At 39.7% G+C, this 18,076-nt stretch overlaps 3 protein-coding genes across 8 annotated transcripts; 2 read left to right on the plus strand and 1 right to left on the minus strand.

Annotated features, from left to right (window-relative positions):
* Nucleotides 1-654: 654 nt before the first annotated feature.
* Nucleotides 655-10,842, plus strand: ppih (peptidylprolyl isomerase H (cyclophilin H)). Its single transcript, XM_020638122.3, has 9 exons — nt 655-842; nt 7,410-7,474; nt 7,625-7,648; nt 8,519-8,563; nt 9,099-9,141; nt 9,646-9,738; nt 10,023-10,110; nt 10,201-10,241; nt 10,619-10,842. Exons 1-9 carry the CDS (start codon nt 777-779, stop codon nt 10,685-10,687), a joined length of 534 nt encoding a protein of 177 aa, XP_020493778.1. The 5' UTR covers nt 655-776; the 3' UTR covers nt 10,688-10,842.
* On the minus strand, nt 3,250-6,776 carry si:dkeyp-100a1.6 (probable G-protein coupled receptor 160). 3 transcript variants are annotated; one of them, XM_029278096.2, is made up of 2 exons: nt 6,618-6,776; nt 3,250-4,476 (listed from the first exon to the last, which is right to left on the minus strand). In XM_029278096.2, the coding sequence occupies exon 2, from the start codon at nt 4,364-4,366 to the stop codon at nt 3,320-3,322; it is 1,047 nt and encodes a 348-aa protein (XP_029133929.1). In that variant the 5' UTR covers nt 4,367-4,476; nt 6,618-6,776; the 3' UTR covers nt 3,250-3,319. The 3 variants fall into 3 exon arrangements, with proteins under 3 accessions (XP_029133929.1, XP_029133928.1, XP_065817710.1); XM_029278095.2 differs by lacking the exon at nt 6,618-6,776 and adding an exon at nt 5,267-5,497; XM_065961638.1 differs by lacking the exon at nt 6,618-6,776 and adding an exon at nt 5,017-5,157.
* Nucleotides 10,843-13,414: 2,572 nt separating the features above from the next.
* On the plus strand, nt 13,415-17,983 carry ybx1 (Y box binding protein 1). 4 transcript variants are annotated; one of them, XM_020638136.3, is made up of 8 exons: nt 13,415-13,685; nt 15,433-15,496; nt 15,753-15,786; nt 15,866-15,955; nt 16,080-16,433; nt 16,823-16,920; nt 17,199-17,485; nt 17,732-17,983. In XM_020638136.3, the coding sequence occupies exons 1-7, from the start codon at nt 13,580-13,582 to the stop codon at nt 17,437-17,439; spliced, it is 987 nt and encodes a 328-aa protein (XP_020493792.1). In that variant the 5' UTR covers nt 13,415-13,579; the 3' UTR covers nt 17,440-17,485; nt 17,732-17,983. The 4 variants fall into 4 exon arrangements, with proteins under 4 accessions (XP_020493792.1, XP_020493793.1, XP_020493794.1 ...); XM_020638137.3 differs by having other exon boundaries at nt 16,823-16,908; XM_020638138.3 differs by having other exon boundaries at nt 13,416-13,685; nt 16,080-16,370.
* The last annotated feature ends 93 nt before the right edge of the window (nt 17,984-18,076 follow it).

The raw sequence follows: 18,076 nt of genomic DNA on the forward strand, positions 1-18,076 counted from the left end.
CTTACACCGCAGATCACACCCTGATGGTAGTGATCACTATGTAGTATCATCCATCAAAAGTAACTAATCCCATTCATACACCATCACTGAAGCAGAGGGAGCAATTCAGGGTTAAGTGTCTTGTCCAAGGACACATCAGACATGTTGTCCAGCTGGGGATCAAACCCTCAACCTTCTGGTTGAGAGGCAATGACTCTACCAACTGAGCCACAGCCGCCCAGGTGAAGGTTATAAACCCAGGCACTTTTTGTCTTACATATTGCTGACAACAAACCTTGGAACAAAAACAATTACTGTCTAAGAGTAAAACGTTACTCCTTCCAAAAACTCTTAGTTAGCGTTGACTATTGAGAGGATATCTGGAGAGCTAGTTTTAAGTTAAACCTCTGGTATTTGCTATTAAAATAACATACTGAAAGGCTTTACTACACATTTTATATATAGTTTTTTTAATTGGCTGGCCTTTGCAGGAGTCAGAGCCTTTCATTAAAAATATTATCTTTACTTTTATGTTCAGCAATCAACTGCAAGTAAATGTGTTGGTTTGTAGTTAAGCCAATATTAATCGTTGCCACCAGAGGGCGCCCTGAAAATGAATTATCCAAGCTTTTACAATCGCGCTTTATCACAGTTTTTGTCCCAAACTGCGAGCCGTAACATGTGTCTCCTGAGCCACCGTACATCCTATCGGCACATTATGCTCGACGTTCAAATTTTCACGTTATCTTTCACTACACGTTTTTATTTAGACTTGATTTAGAAAGTCAAGCTTCAAAATGTCTATTCAAGCCACAAATCCCAATAATCCCATTGTGTTCTTCGACATTACCATCGGGGGGCAGGTGAGTGAAGTATTACGTTTAAAACAGCCGACGTTAAATTTACGTTTATGCTATCCCATCTTGCCATAATGTGATGTATTGGATAAAGGTTTTGACACAGTTAACAACGTCCGGGATATTTCTAAGCGTCAATTAAAACATTGTATTTATAATTTGCCTAACAATATGCAGATCCGAGCGTGTCGTAGTCGTCCTCGTATTGTGCAACATTAAGCGGTAAAATGGTGATGCATCACTTTATACCTTTATGGACTGTGCTGTGAAGCAGGGACACATCAGGTAAATCCTGTCTACTTTCCTGGATGTTGTTTGTAGGCAAGAATCAGTGCCTGGTTGAAACTATTGTAACTGCCTTAAGCCTTAAGAAAAAGCTAAATAGCCATGAATACCTACTAACTTAATGATGATGGTCTCCATATTATTGATTATGATGATGGTAATGACGATGGTTTTTGTTTGATAACGATGACTTATAAGATGGTTTCTATACTGATTAGAGCTCTCAAGAACTGCCCTCAATGTTGTGCTTTGCCTCTGGTCACTTCCTGTCAGCACCTGTGTGTCCAATCAGACTCAAAGCTGATCATTTGCTCTTACTCACATTGTTCCCTTTTTTCTAGATCCTTGCTTGTGTTGTACTTACTCTCTGATGTACGTCGCTTTGGATAAAAGCGTCTGCTAAGTGAATTGTAGAAATTGTAGAATTAATCCTTAATTGATATAGTTACATGCCATTAATACAATGGCATGTAACTAATTTCTAGTTTTTGGTAGCGTCATTATTTTTGGTCCATGTAACACATATTGTAAGGTATCAAATCGTAAGTAACCCTGTGATTCTTCCCCTTATCCAAAGTACCAACCCTGCCACAAATAAAAATAAGTCACTTATGAAAGTAAAGGCTATGAAGCGTTTTGGGATTCATACTTTTATATATTAGTGCCAGAAAATAATCCACTCCGGAGAGTGGGCACTTAAACTCACTGGTAGCATACAGCATTTCCCAGATACCCTCAAAATCTATCTCTTTAAATTCTATTAGGCTTGTCTGTTAAAATCAAAGGAGCAATATGTAAGATATCTACTGATTAAATCATAAATTACCTTACTATATCATCAGACATTAAGGAAATTATTCATGACAAAAATAAATGATCGGAATCAGTAGTAGTATCTGTATGTATCTATCTCCGATTAGAACTGAAAAAAGTGGAATGGTGCCTCTAGTTGATAGGCAAACCCTATACAGCTGTTTTGGACATTAATCTGTTTTTTAGGCAAACAGTAAACAAACAGGTGTTGCAGTGATGGAAGTGGGCAGGTGAACTGGTTCAGATATAACTGATTCTACCCGACCTAAAAAGCCTTCTTGATTCTAATACGCGCCATGCCCAGAAACCTACAATGTTTAGAATTTAGACTGCTGTACCGATTTTAAACACTACGTGTCAGAGTTACATACTGCTCCTCTCCTTTAAAGTGAAGTCAGGATCAGGTCTTATGACTTCGTCAATCACCATTCCATTTCTGTCAACACCACACCCTTTGTGCTGAGCAAGGTGCAGGATCTGTATTTGTCTAAGGAAGAAACAAAATATAGCAGATAGCCTGCAATGTTAATCAAATAAGTTTCATATTATTACACAGTTTAATTGCAGTAGGGACAGTACACGAGACCATTACACGATCAATGCTTTAATCCTGTATTTAACATTTTTAGTGACATTTTCTATTGTTCAGTAAGTAAGGTATCATGATATTTCATTAAATGATAGTCTTTCAAAGTGTGAATTATTGTAGAATAGTTAGTAGGATTTTGTAATTGGTGGTATCATTTAGAGCCAGACCGGTTTGGGGTTTGTGATGTACGCGCACCCCTGCTTTACATTCTGGAGAGTGAAAATGCTTGTTTTAATCCATACAGTACACTCTGCTGGTGACAGCCAGAAAGAGAACGGCTAGTGATATACAATGATACTCAAATTAAATGCTATTTGACTGGTGACTAAGTCTAGGAAATTCGGTGCATATCTGCGGTAAAATGAGCTGATAGTACCGATAGTCACTGGAGATGCTTATGTCGGCTGGCCAATGAATCGGTTGGGCTCTAGTATCATTATCCTGGGTCTTTCTCGCTCTGTGACAGTCTTCTTCTTGTGTGTTAAACAAGAGAGGAAGAAACAGATTATCAGACCTTTGCTGTTGAAAGGATTTTGATGGAGCTGTTCAGATCTCTATACATTTGGAGCTGTATGTCAATTACACATAAATAATTGAGGAAATAACTGTACATTTATTTAGATTTTTACAGAATAAAAAAAAAGCTCCTATATGTGCTGATTAAGCGGGGTCATTATTTTGTCCAATTTGCATAACAACTCAAGTCAGCATGTATCCCTTGATACACAAAAGTGAACAATACAAATTTGGTTTGAGTCTTTATTCACATATATTACACATACTATACATATACATATTAAACACAGAGGAGAGTTTTTTTCTTCTTTTTTAATGGGATGATCACAGCCATGGAGTTTGGCTGCCATTGTTGTCCTTTGCTCAGATGCCAGAAAACATTCCATGAGCACACGTTTTCCGGTAGTTGGCTGTATGGACCTTGCATCTTACTTTTTGCCCAAAACACCAAACCTAGAAGTAAACTGTTGGCACACTCCAACCATAGAATGTTGACACTGAGGTAGCCAGGTATCTCCATGCCAAAGCACATACAGGCTACAGAGACAGCCAGATAAGGCAACCAAAACAAACCAAATCCCAGTGTTAGACTGAACCACAGAGGGGGGCGTGGCCAGTTAGTGTCCTCCAGGTAATTCTTCTCACAGTTTTTTTCCTCAATGCAATTAGTTAAGGTGAACAGATCGCTCCTCTTCTTTTCTTCTTCTTCCCTCGCTTCAGATATCCTGTCAGCCTCTTTCACCCAGCGGGGAATCATCGAGCAAAAGGGTAGCATCATACAAATGACTGCCATGAAAAGCCCTGACACAAAGTATTTAATCACTGTAGACATATCTACTTTACACACTAATACAACTTTCGCATTGTCTAGTTCTACCCGCTCACTTTGGACATGACCAAATGTGTAAGTAATGGCCAGAATCCACACTAGTAATGTCAAGATCGCATTCCCCACGAGTTTGCAAAAAGGTCTTTGATTGCAGGGAGATGCATCTTGTAAACAGTAGTCCAGAAATCCAAGGAACATCATGGGTAACGGTAGTGCTCCATATGCAGCTGATGCATTAGCCAAGACGAAGCATGGTGACACAAGTGATTTTTCAGTGCCAAGAATCCACACTGTTGCCATAAAAATCACCAGTAGCAAGTCGAACAGTACGAGAGACAGGCTGCACATGTTTAAAAATAATGTATAGAGCTTCTGGCAGCACAAGTAAAACACTAATGCATCCAGTACCAGCTTCAAAATCATGAGTAACAGATACATGGCAGTTTTGTCAATGTGACAGCCAGTATCCATGTCCCATTGCTCCATGACGGCAAGCATTGGACTGGTTTTTCAATGGTCCTGGCAACTCAGCGGCAGTATATATATATATATATATATAATGTGTTTGTACCAGTTGTCAGCTCAGTGTCAAGATGCTCCTGGGTATTCTGGAAAAGATAAGAAGGAATTATTAACGCTTTGCTGAGTGTGATAAGTAAAAACACGCGAAAGCATGTAAATAAGTAAACGTCCTTTGTCTGGCCTAAATGAAGTGAGAAATGGTTGATTAGATACAATGGTTTGACACTCAAAGGATAGTTAAGCAATACTTGGTTGCCACCAAGACATACACAGGGTTAATTGTTAAGCGGCAGTGGTAACAGTAAACAGTATCAGTGCCTCAGACTCATTGAATAAAATGCAGCAATTGTTTACACTGAAAACGTTGCTTTTGCCCAACAGTAAAACTAAATGTATTAATGTATTATTAGTCAATTGATCCTAAATAAGAAACCTTTTTTGTTTTTTGCTGGTTACCCCAGCCAAGCAGCCACTTCATTTTTTTTTTCTAATTTAAAGTGCATTTTCTACTCCTAATTGTGTTTATATTGTAATGTTGAAGCAACAGAATTACCCATGGGATTAAAAAATATCTTATCAATCATGTTGAAAGTTATTGAATAGATATTATAGGTATATTTTTTTACCTGGCAAAGTAATTGATTGCAGTTGTGAAACACATTTGGCTCTTCTCTGCACACGTATGATCCTCATGTCAACATCTTATCAGAGTATTCCAGCAGCACACAGGCCAACTAGAATTTCCAGCTTTTCTGAACTGCATTTCTGAGACTTGCAGTGTTAACAAAAGCTAACACTGGTTCTGCCATTTGACGCATATAGCATTTTACTAAACCAACAAAGTATAAAATGGTGTAACTCAAAAAAAGTCTGTACCTCTCCCAGTGCCAGTCCAGTGGGTTTTGAGTTGAGATCCAGGCGCTTATTTCCTGCAGTAATGTAAGCTACAAACCCTGCACGCTTTCATCAGGACTAGTGTGTGATCAGGTAGTTCTCTTTTTTTAAACTGGTCTTGATGGCTCCACCTCTCCATTGTAAATGCAAACAACTAATGGGACACACCTGATTATTTAAATAGGGAGGCCTGTTTTGCCTCTCACATGCCCCTGAGGTGACTGCCACTTATTTCAGTTTGCATGTCCTGTAACAGGTAACCCAAAGGGAGGGTCGCTCCTTCTCACACTAGTTTCTAGTAAAGACCACACCCTGCTGTCTGTGACTGGTTTTGTTCACCTGCAACCTGTCCCTATACAACTACACTAGAATCCCAAGAAACAGCTTCAGGGGTTGAACACTGCAGGCTACAGTTCCATCAAGTTCTTTCTTAGTTGGATTTCATTTTTTAACCATACAAACAATTGAACTATCTTGAACTAACTATCTTTTATGAAAGGACATTCCCTGCATTTGAAATGCTTTTGAAAATGAGGGGAATCCCCTGGCTTCAAACATTGAAAGTTAACACTTGGATTATAACTGAACAGTCATTACGACGTCTTTCTCATAAATGTATGACTTAAGTGTCATAACATTACGACTTTGTTCATGTAACTGAATGACTTTAAACACATTATTTTAATTCTGTATATTGGCAACGTTAATCTTCCGATACTACAGCTTTCTTCTTTGCCGGTTTAATTTTCTTAAATATTACGACTTTATCTTTGCAAATTTATTCTTGTAATATTGCGATTTCAATCTCTGACGCCCGAATACTCCGTTGAACAGTTAGATTATGATCATGCTATTAACAAGTCACCTATTAATTGAATAGGTATTGTTAAAAAATGAAATTTTGTATTAATCAGAACTAAACCACACAAATGCACCTCTGTGGGCTCTAATACTCGGCTGATTATTGCATTCAGTTAATACAGGGACTTCTACTGTACTTACTTTTTGCTATATATATTAACTTTCTTGTACCTCTAGGGAGAGGTGTGCTGGATTGTCCTCATAGTGTTCCTACACTTTGTACTCTTGCACACTTCCATTCAGTCAAACGCTGTGGCTTGTACTGATATTAGTTCAGTAAGAGTGACATGTTTTCCTCACTTTTCCTGAGTTAGTTTCTCTGTTTTGAGGAATCCACAAAGATCTCCCTTTATTACCTGAGTTTCAGCATCACAGCTAAAGGGATTTAATACAGGATACATTATTACCAATGTAGGCACCACGACCCCCTAAAGGAACTACAGTACTTTTTTTAAATGTGAAAAGTTCTTACCTGTTGTGAGAAACCAGACAGAGAAACACCTCAGCTGATTAACTGCTCTGAAGTTCATGTTAGTTCCAAACATTGTTTTATTCCCACAAAGCAAACAGAGAGATCCATTGGCTGTGTTTTTGCTGCGAGCCGTCTGCGGAGATGGAAGGGAGAGTTGTGCGATGATGTCATGTGGTCAAACTACTCTTTTTACACAAGCACATTGTTTGTTTTCACAGACACACACACACAGAAACACACACACAATTGTTGTCAGTCAGCTACTTGCAAGCCCCTCTGGGTTGTGGGAGGACTGGGTGATCAAACACCCACACTGCTGAACAAATACGCACACACAAACCTTGAACAGGATTTAATGTCTTGTAATGGGCTGCATCAAGAGTGCAGCATTTTCCCATTTAGTACTATCTATTATGTATGCTTTGACTGCTGGTAAATGCTTCTAAATCCCTTGTATTGTGGAGATGAAATTGAGTCAGATCATTGTTTTCAGGGAAGTCAACAGAGAGCTGAGAGATGTAACAGGATTAAGCTAATGTGTCATTGTATCCAAGGCAAAGGAGAAATCTTACATCAGATGGAATGTAACTGGTTATTCCAGATAAGGCCTTCAGTGTCAAAAGAGATGCTTCCACAAACAAGTGTGGCCCGTCTATTTTCATTCTGTTAGGTTTGCCTGGGGCTGACCGCCAATCTTTTTAGAGGTACATGTTTCTGTCTTCATTTCGGTATCTGTTTTTTTTTTTTGTGTATTGGACTTTTAACACAAAGTTGTCTCGTCTGTTTTGTCAGGATGTCGGTCGGATGAAGATTGAACTGTTTGCCGATGTGGTTCCGAAGACCGCTGAGAATTTCAGGCAAGATTAAAGCCTGCTCAGATTATTCAATCACAGGGTCAATTGAAAAATAAAATCAGAGGAAAGACGCAACAGATATATTTGTTAACACACATTAGACTGGTAGTGAGTTTTCAGAGATGTAACTTCTAATTTCGTCCTCTCTTACAGGCAGTTCTGCACTGGAGAGTTCAGGTAAGACTGCATGGGAAACAAACAATCCCCAACTGTCAAGCACACATCGTCTTAACATGCTTTTAAGAAATCTTATTAGCCACATCTATCGACAGAAACTGCATTATTTAAACATCATAATGAGAAACCTGCTTCCCTTGTATAACGTAAAGAGGTTAAGAGAAACCTGACAAACACAAAGGATTATTTTTAACAGGTCCCTGAAAGGTGTTTACATACTGTGCAGGTGCATGACAAAGAGTCAGGACAGGAGAAGTAGTTTTGTGGCTGCAGTCTATCTAAACCTGAACCAAGTAAAAACTATTTGTCTGATGAGTGGCCTCCTTCTCTAATATCTATTTTTGTTGGGCTAATTTGGTGAAAGTCAAAGGCAGCTATTTCGCCACAGTGCTTTCTTTGAGTTATTAAACATCTACTCTGTTGCTGCCAGCTTTTCTGAGTCACTGAGGTTGATAGATGCTCTGCATGGTTTTTAAGCACTGAAAGTATATGAGAGCTTTTTAACAGGACCATAAGCTCTTCATGCAACACTGTTTCTTCCATGCCAGGGCCAAGGAAGTGTATTGATGCACTGATCGGAGCACTCACACTAGTACTTTGAGGGTGAAGCATGTTTAGGCACGGCACAGATTGCTGGATAGTGTGAGTGCGCCCTTAGTGACTCCATAAGCAAAGGTGATAGTCTCTCCATACTCAGTAATAGTCAAAACAAAGATCCTCGCTTCAGCTACAACTGGAAAGTGTCATTTATACTGTAGTTGAACAACTGCCAGCCAAAGACAAACACTGGCTGATCACATGATTTAGATTCAATACAATATGTTTGTCTGTCAGCTTCATGTCGTTCTCTGCTACACTTCTGTCTTACAGGAAGGATGGAGTCCCCATTGGTTTCAAAGGTTGCACATTCCACAGGTAAAAACCATGGCAGCTTGATTTGTTCGCTCACATTATACCTGAATGTTGAACTTTTTTTTTTAGTTACTGTTTTCATAAGTAAGTAAAACTCAAACCCACTGCTGCCTTTCATATCTTTGTTCTTCTTCATTTTTATAGTTCCTGTAATGAAATAGCAAAGAACTTAAGATAGAAATATACATTTTTCACTTGGTGCGGTTAGTAGAGTTGTTGTCTCTCAACCAGAAGGTCGAGGGTTCGATCCCCAGCTCCTGCCGCAACATGTCCTTGGGCAAGCAGCTCCCGCTGCTTCGGTGTAAAAGCGCTTTGAGTAGTCAGAAGACTAGAGAAGCGCTTTACATGCTCAAGTCCATTTACTATTACGCTCTTAGAAGTTTTATGGATTTTAAAATGTAACCCATGTAGATTATTGTGGGTTTTTTAACAATGGTGAAAAAGGAAGTAGTCATCATGATAATATTCTCTATCGGTGTGATTTACAGTACCAAAGAAAATCTGCCAGCACTGACATGTTTTTATTATTCATTGGCAGGGTGATCAAAGACTTCATGATACAAGGAGGGGACTTTGTAAATGTGAGTATATATTCACACATTTCGGCTGTGTGGAACTTTTCTGTTTCTCAACAGAGGAAGCCACAATTGCTTTCTCTGAGTGGATAATAAAAGGAATTAAAGGAGTGGAGTGGAGTGGAAACCATCAAAACAATCTGTGATAGGATTACTGTTGTGATTAGAGTGGAACAGTTCTGGATAGATCTGGGTGTGAAAGTATAGGATGATTTTTTTTAAACCTGAAAATAACAAATATATATGAGATATTGGTCGAGGAACAGGTACATTGTGTCAGAAAGTACCTAAAAAGCTCCACAATGTCTTACATTTATTTGCATAATGTCTCTTGCCATGACAAACTGCAGTGAAATTTGTAATTATCTAAGAGCAATACTTCTCTCTTTCGCCCCCTGGTGGCCACATGGTGACTTACAGCATATGTACAGGTATATTATCTGAATATAGAGCTTTCTCTTTCTTCTTTGTGAGCACTCTCACATTCTGTTTTCTGTCCTATGTATGAAGGGTGATGGAACAGGTATCTGCAGCATCTACAGAGGTCCATTTGCAGATGAGAACTTCAAACAGAAGCATTCAATGCCTGGTCTTCTTTCCATGGTAAATATGTGCAATTGATCAATGCCTAATTGTTAGGGCCACTGTTTAATCAGGAACTGGTCTGTTAACTTACATGTTGGCTTTTCCTACAATCATTGAATATATCCTGCAAAGTCCTCCTTAAATACAAAGATGTAATCAATCCTCTCAGTCTAAGTGTACTTGACCCCAGCCTTCATAGACAGTAGGATTTGTTTGATCGTCTCAAGAAAAAAAACAACCTGAACATGACAAATACATTTTAAAAGCTGAAATTCTCCCTCAATGATGTGTGTATTATACAGGCAAACAGTGGTCCAGGCACAAATGGTTGTCAGTTTTTCATTACGTGCGCTAAATGTGACTGGCTGGATGGGAAGCATGTTGTCTTTGGTGAGTTAGTCTTATTAGATCATATTTCTTTTCATGTGTATTCTAATTTCTTGATTGTGACTAAAATTGTCTTCTTCATAACTATTTCAGGAAAAGTGGTAGATGGCTTGCTGACCATGAGAAAAATTGAGGTAAAAACTCTTATTTTTTTTAGTAATTTATATTTACCGTATGTATTTTTTTTTTTAAGGGCTGGAATTCTATCCTGGGGCATCTTGTGCAGGAACAACTCATTAAAGATATGTTGGACTGAACTGTTAAATGAACAAAATACTGAGTAAAAGGAGAGGTTCCATTCCTTGTTCTGGCTGAAAAGTTCCACTGCCTCCAAAGTAGTTTTCTCACCTTTTAAAATCAAAAGTTGAATAGAGCCATGATAAAACAGTAATTTATTAATAAGTATTTGTACTGGTAGATAGTTTGCAAAAGTCCCTGAGGATGCAGTGAATGTTTACATTATTTTTGAATGATGAGCTTTTTTATCGTAACTTTTTGCTTCTCCCAACAGAACGTTCCTACAGGACCCAACAATAAGCCCAAGCTCCCCATCCTTATTTCTCAATGTGGCGAGATGTGATCCAGCATTTCCCCTACAATCCCTGAACTACACAACTTTTATACATGAAGTACTGTCATTTGATAGTCCTCAGCAAACATTTACCCTTTTTTATTATATTGATGCTTCTTTGCTCTCAAAGACATTCTTAAATAAAGAGACAATACAATTCAGCAGTTCATGATTTTGGACATTTTTTTGACTTGGTCACATCTGATTCCAGGTTACCTACTGTGTCCAAACCAAAATACTTTTTTCAAGCAGGCTTTGGTTACCAATATGATGAAACTGTGGGGTTTGAGATTTGCTTTTTGAATTGTAATATTCAACACAGTTGCTTATATTTTCCAGAGTGTATAATAAGACATTTTTGTGTCAACCACATTGTGTTATCAGTTGTGACCAATTTTTTTTCAAAAATTCTGGACATCATGTTCTTTCCCATCTGCATCCTACCACATTCTACTTAAGAGTGTATGAGGATTGATAGGTTATTTTTTTAGGGTTATTGTCGGTATTCAATATTGTAGTGCTCTCTTATCCCAAATACTTTGACTACATACAGATGTAATTAGTTTAGACAAAATGCTCAAAGACGTAACCAGGGAAATAAATATGATGTAGGGCAGACTGCATTTATTTCAGTAATAACACTGGTCAGTATGGGAACATGTAAGTGAAAAAAATCTGAAATTATTTTCAGTCTTTTTTACAGACTTTGTATTTATATTATTTAAGATACTTAAAGTATATTTTAGAAGCCAGATAAAATCATTATTTAATCTACTTTGAATTTAACTTCGTTGAATATTGTAAGAACATTATGTACGCAATACATTATAAAGTGTTTTGGTAGTATCCAATTCATCCCCCCCCCCCATGTATGTGTATGACCTAGAAAAAAAAGAATGTAATCAAAAGAATCTTAGGCTTTAAAGGGGAGAATTAATCGTGAGGAATTTCGCCGAGATGTATAGTTTGGTTCTGATTTGATAGTAGGAAATAATCGATGTGAAACCAATCACCATGAAGCTGAGGATGGAAACATTTTTACAAAGAAAGGCACGAGAGTCCTCCAAGGCACATACTCCCGTGCCAAGCAATCCTCTGCTGAACTTATGGCTACCTCTTCTTATCCCAGCCATCCATTCAAATCCAAGCCACCAGACCCCCTCCCCCATCCAAGCTCTCCCTCTTCTGCCTTGGATACCGTTCCCATAAAAGAATCCTTTCAGATGGAGACTCTGTTCTTATGGAGGCAGGAAGAAGGTTGTGTTTTTTTTTTTTAAAAGAGGGGGTATGGGGGTTCTTCAGGGTTGAGGGGGGCGCTTTCTGGGGTCAATGCTAAAGCCCATCTTTGTGTGGGAGAACTAGGCTCGGCAATTAACAGCGAGCTCTCACACATGAGCCAGCGCTCATAACAGTGCCAGTGGAGCATTACCATGACAATGGGTGGGGTGGGGGCTGTCTCACACTCAGTCTGGGTCTCTCTGTTCTGTACTGGAAGTGGAGTTTCTGGATACAATCAGGATAATGAAGGCATTTAACCACTTTATTGTGCAGCGCATGATGAGATAAGAATCAAATTGTGTGACAGTATAGACATGGGAGTAATTATTATTATTTGAGCTCTATTAATTCAAATATTTCTCGTGAATAATATTAAAGATCAATTTGCTGAAAAGGACAGACAATTTCAACGATTTCCCTGTAATTTTCCAAATAGTGCATGTGAGGACACAATCAAATCACTTGCTTTTCGTTTAGCCTACATATGGTTATTGTTCATCGTGGGTGTAATGTGTCCTGAAATGACATTGATTCAAAACGGTCTGGGCAGAAAAGGGACTTATCTCTAACAATGTAATGTCATTTTTTAAATATAGGCTAATAGTTCGGCTACTTTTTGATTTGAAATAGGCTATTAACGCATTTTTTTCGGTTAAAATGTTACGGTGGCCTATAAAGCAGTCCATTGGCTGTATAGACTGCGGAGAACTTAATGTTCTAAATCGTTCTGCAATGGGCTCCCATCCCAAATCTTCCTTAGTATCATGTTTGATTGAGAGGTACAATGCCAGTGCAAACGTGAAAATGCTGTAGAACAATTGAAAATAACATGAACATCACGTTCTATGGTTTATATACTGACTGACTGATCAAGTTATCCCCTTTTTTAGATGGTTTTTTTTCGCAATACATTTCCCAACTGGGTATGGGGCAACAGATTCAATATTTCATATTTTAACATAACCAAAGGAAACAGTCTAATGAGTATGTCGATCAATCTCAGACAAGCATACAATTACCAAAATAACAATTAATACAGCTGACGGCGTCAGAGACAAAACTGATAACAGTTACAGGGTTGTTTCAATTTACGAGGCCAACAGAGGACATTTTTTACAAAACATAGCCTAGGCTTATACATCTAATGTTCAATGTCCAAAAATGTTATGAAATGATTGTTTTTTTTATAATTTGTAAAAAATCAATTTTAAGACTAAACAACCAAGCAGACACTCTGTTCCCAAAGTGTCACGGTTATCTGTCTCTCTTGTCTGGTTTTGACATCACTCCGGGGCGGCGATAGTGAACAGGTATATTCTACTTTAGCCAATCATGTTTTAGCAAACCTTGTCCTCAAACTAGATTGACAACCCAATCAGCGAATGGGATTGCGTTTACAAATTCCAACCAATTCGAAGAGCAGTTGGGCGGACCCCGACCAGGAACATTCCCCGGCACAGTTTTTCATTCTGCCCAGTTCGATCGGCAACGGGAGCGGAAAGAGGAAAGCAGAGAGCCCCAAGGCAGTAGCCCCCACCACCGCCGGCCCAGGTTACCATCTAGCACCGGGAAACATAGCAGAGAGCCGCCGCCGGCAGAAGCCATTACCAACTAGTAGTAACCATGAGCAGCGAGGCCGAGACACAACAACCGCCGCAGCCTGCTGCCGATGAGGAGAGACCATCGAGCCCGGCAGCCGCAGCTTCCGCGGGGGATAAGAAGGTCATCGGTAAGACTAATAGAAACGAGCTAGTTAGCTAAGTTAGCTAACGTGCTTTTGGCACAGCAAAGCCCATGCGAAAAAGCGACGGCTGCTAACGTTAACGAGCCGATCACTGGTTCAAGTAAAGTTACACAATGTTAACTATCAGATAATACTGTAGCTGACACTGCGTTTCAAAATGTGGAGAAATCAGTAAATAACCGTCAAGTCCGTTCTCGGTTCCCTCTTGGTACGTATAACACTGAGTAGACTCAGGTTAGAAAATTGCATGAAAATCAAAAAACGATTTAATGAAATTGTATCTTAAGATGGAAAAACACGTGCAAAAGTGGCAGTTGGAAGATTGGTCGTATTATCAAAACTAGCTTAATATTTCTGTTATTTTATGGGGAATCTGTTAATGTCACCGGTAAATTATTAGTGTTTCTCCATCAGACGACAAATCAGTAATATACTGTTGGTGTGATCCGAGCAGTTTGTCTGTCCGGTTAATCGACATTTTAACGTCTATAACCGTCACAGAATGCTGTGTTACCGGCTGGCCGTTGAAGTGTGTATCAGACCGTTGGTAACAAACTGTTCATTAAACGTTCTGTGGTCGGGCGGTTGAAGTTAGAACGTGAACGGCTGCTGTTATTCCGTGAAGATTAAACATTAAAACACATCGTAGACTGTTTTACTGCTAACGCTACAACTGTCGTCGTTAGCTGCTAACCTCCCCTTTGTTCACACAAGCCACTCTGGTTGCGCGTTACGGCGTCTTCTCCCAGAATAATTATAATAAAAGCACATCATTTTGGTAATCATAGTTTTCAAACCCGGTGAGGGGAAAGTGGGTTCCTGATGTAAGAACACATTACTGGTAACGTTTGTCGAATTTAGCTACTAACTGTGGGCTAGCATTTTGGCCTAAGCACAGGGGTGGTAACGTTAGCTCCTTGGCTAACCAGGCTACACGAGCCTAGCCGGCAAGCGTTTATTTGCCTGGCAGCAGGAGACACTCAAAATGTCCGCCGACTTGATTCCATTGAGCTTTTCGCCCTGTATCTAATTTGTGAATAAAGTAGTTATCAGCAACGATAGGTTTACTATTTTCCATAGTGTTTTTCACAATGGATGTAAACTTGCGTGTCATGGCTGTGTTTCAGTTTCTGGCTTTAATCGAACCGCATGGACCCAGCTAACGACTTAGCTACTATGCTTGAAACAACCTCGGCACGCTGGTCGCTAACGCACCCGGCCGCGATTCTACCACGTGTAAACGCCAGAGTCCTGAAACGTGCGGCTAAAATGGGGCAGTGGGTCTGTAGTTGTTGAACTTTGAAATAATGACAATTGTTATGTCGCAATATTAGTAATACTGATGTCCTATTTCTAACGACTATAGCTTCATGAGATTAAGGCACGGATAAGAATTTACAAGAATTCCACGAGCGCATGAGAAACAGCGTAGTCATTATTGGGTCATAGTACTTTCTTATCATGTCGCACTTTAGTGCAGCTGGCATTGGGCTCCCCAACTACCATGATCTATAAAAAGGGCAACAGTAGTGATTTAAAAATAACCTTCATATTATTATGTTTCCTTGGTTGTTTTTAATCATCTGTCGTAATATTATAACATGGATACGATAGGCATATGCTTTCAGTAATACTTAGTACATTATATAATTGAGATCTTGAAGGGGGAAATACTGTAAAAAAAAATATTAAACTTGGTTGATGATTTTGCCTGTATTGTTTCTGATTGCAGCAACAAAAGTCTTGGGTACAGTCAAATGGTTCAACGTCAGGAATGGATATGGTTTCATCAATAGGTAAGTGGATCCCACCTTATCACTTATCTACAAAGCCCCTGATAACAGCTGTGTCCGAAGGAACTGCTCCAATCCTATTATGGCTTTTTGCTTACCAGCTGACAAGACAATTTAAATGCGGCTCCATATGTTGTTAATACATCCAGTGCTACAATAATCCTTACTGGTTTAGTTACATGTCTATGGATACAATGTAGCACTCTGTTGCTCAAAAATATATTAATGTGTAACCTAACTTTTTTTGTTCCATTTCAAGGAATGATACAAAAGAGGACGTTTTTGTACACCAGGTAAGTTGTAAGAAATGTTTTTTTTTTTTTGTGTGTAAATTGTCCATACACATAAATCTTACATAATTGCTTTTTTTAGACAGCCATCAAGAAAAACAACCCGAGAAAATACCTTCGGAGTGTTGGAGATGGAGAAACTGTGGAGTTTGATGTAGTAGAGGGGGAGAAGGTAAGAGACTTATAGTGGTGATCTGTGACTAGCTTGTAGTGACTTAAAGATCTTAAAGAAAAATGTTTTCCCAATGTCAATAATTTCCATAATTAATTTTCATTGAAAATTCCAATATACAAAGGGAGCAGAGGCGGCAAACGTCACTGGCCCAGGAGGTGTTGCAGTCCAGGGGAGTAAGTACGCCGCTGATAGGAACCGCTACAGGCGCTACCCCCGGAGAAGGGGCCCTCCCCGTGGTGGAGACTATCCAGAAAACTACCAGAGTGATGGAGAGGGTGAGCCAGGCAGTGGAGGCAGTGGAGGCCGTGACAAAGGCAGCCGTGATGGGGGAGAGAGCGCCCCAGAAGGAGACTCACAGCAACCGCAGCGCAGGCCCGCTTACCCCGGCAGACGGCGTTACCCGCCATACTTTGTACGTAGACGCTACGGCCGACGGCCCCCATACACCAACGCACCACGTGGAGAGATGACTGAGGTACGCCGTCACAGGGCTTCTAACCTGAAGCAGGCACCCAGCAGTCCCATGATAAAGTCGGGACATTTAGTAGGTTGATGTCATACACAACTCTAAAACCTCTCCTTCACGGCCACGTGGTTGTGAACAGAAAATCTTGGTGTATCGGGGGTCTTGCCAATATCTTGCAAATTGACTCAAATAACTCCCTAATCTTAGTTTAGTTGGACCTACTTTATCTTGCACTTTTATCAGTGTGACTGATACAGGTCTCATGTAGGGTCAAGCTGTTTCATCACAGCTATGGACTGTAATGTTACATAATGAATGTTCTTAAAAAAAATAAAAAATGCCCTTTTGATGACCCTTGAAAAAGTTATGTGTCAGTTTTATGTTCTATTTGACTCTAGGGAGGTGAGGGTGACGAGAACCAGGGAGGTCCAGACCAGGGCAACAAACCAGTGAGGCAGAACTACTACAGAGGCTTCCGACCAAGGTTCAGGCCAAGGTTTGCATGTTGGCTTTATTGATGCAGGGCTGCAACAAGGGGAGAGTAAAGAGATAGACAGTCTGGATCATAGCCAGAGTCTGCTCAACTACATTTTGCCTACTGAAATTAACCTGATGATGCCATCTGTTTTGGTGAGAGACACCCTCCCTTTATTGCAGCCTAACCTCAAATAGCAGCTGTGCATCCAAATGTGTGTCATGTACATTTATCTTCATCTAGCCACCACTCTCTTGGGGGTTGCATATATCTGAATGGTTTTTGCTTGTTAACTCCAGGGGTCCACCCCGTCCCAGACCGGTGCGGGACGGCGAGGAGGACAAGGAGAATCAGGGCGGCGAAGGTGGTGAGAACCAACAGCCCCGCCAGCGGCGCTACCGCCGCAACTTCAACTATCGCCGCAGACGCCAACAGACTGGTGGCAAGCCCGGCCCGGAAAACAAGGAGCCCAAGACAGGAGGTGACACATCTGCAGAGAAAACGTCCGCTCCCGAGGCCCAGCAGGGTGGGGCTGAGTAGGAAACAACCTGCCCTCCGGCACCTACCATCTTTTACCATCGTCCGGGTTAGTAAATAGTCGATACTGGTCTTTCCTAATCATTTCCTGCCAAGTAATTGTTCTTAGCTTTTTCATTTTTAGGCTCTGTGCTAGATAATAAGTTTGAGGTAATGCAGGACTTAATAAATCAAATTCATCCCAGAGAGCTTGGTCACTATTTCTCATTTCCATAACAGCTGCAGCTTTGGTTTTAAGATTATTTTTCTACTATGTTTACAGATTATTAATTGACTGTTTTGTGTTCCTTTACAGTTTATTTGACAACAAGAAGAAACATCAAACAAGATCTGAGCAATAAAGATTTGACTTGACGATCGTCACAAGCTTGCACCATGCATTTGACCAGATTACCACTGATTGCCTGCAGAATCTATGCAGACCTGTTTTTTTTTTTCATTATTTTTATGTGACAGCAACAAAACATTTTGGGGAAACAGCAAATGTTTTTCTAAATCTGTCCTAAGTTTTTACACCAAATGGTTTTTAAATAAAAATGGAATTTGATATCTGGTCAGTTTGACATTTTTAAATAACTTTTTATGTATTCAAACATTTTAACAAACTGCAAGCTCAAATAAAGTCCAGAAACCAGACAAA

This window comes from Labrus bergylta, chromosome 12 (genome assembly GCF_963930695.1).
Source record: "Labrus bergylta chromosome 12, fLabBer1.1, whole genome shotgun sequence".
NCBI classification, from domain to species: Eukaryota; Metazoa; Chordata; class Actinopteri; order Labriformes; family Labridae; genus Labrus; species Labrus bergylta.

Bases quoted from the DNA above. Each gene is read 5' to 3' on its own strand.
- ppih (XM_020638122.3), top strand. From the start codon at position 777: ATGTCTATTCAAGCCACAAATCCCAATAATCCCATTGTGTTCTTCGAC. The intron at 9,142-9,645 runs GTGAGTATATAT...CTATGTATGAAG, and splicing joins AAGGAGGGGACTTTGTAAAT to GGTGATGGAACAGGTATCTG. The intron at 10,242-10,618 runs GTAAAAACTCTT...TTCTCCCAACAG, and splicing joins TGACCATGAGAAAAATTGAG to AACGTTCCTACAGGACCCAA.
- si:dkeyp-100a1.6 (XM_029278096.2), bottom strand. From the start codon at position 4,366: ATGCTTGCCGTCATGGAGCAATGGGACATGGATACTGGCTGTCACATT.
- ybx1 (XM_020638136.3), top strand. From the start codon at position 13,580: ATGAGCAGCGAGGCCGAGACACAACAACCGCCGCAGCCTGCTGCCGAT. The intron at 15,497-15,752 runs GTAAGTGGATCC...TTCCATTTCAAG, and splicing joins GGATATGGTTTCATCAATAG to GAATGATACAAAAGAGGACG. The intron at 15,787-15,865 runs GTAAGTTGTAAG...TGCTTTTTTTAG, and splicing joins AGGACGTTTTTGTACACCAG to ACAGCCATCAAGAAAAACAA.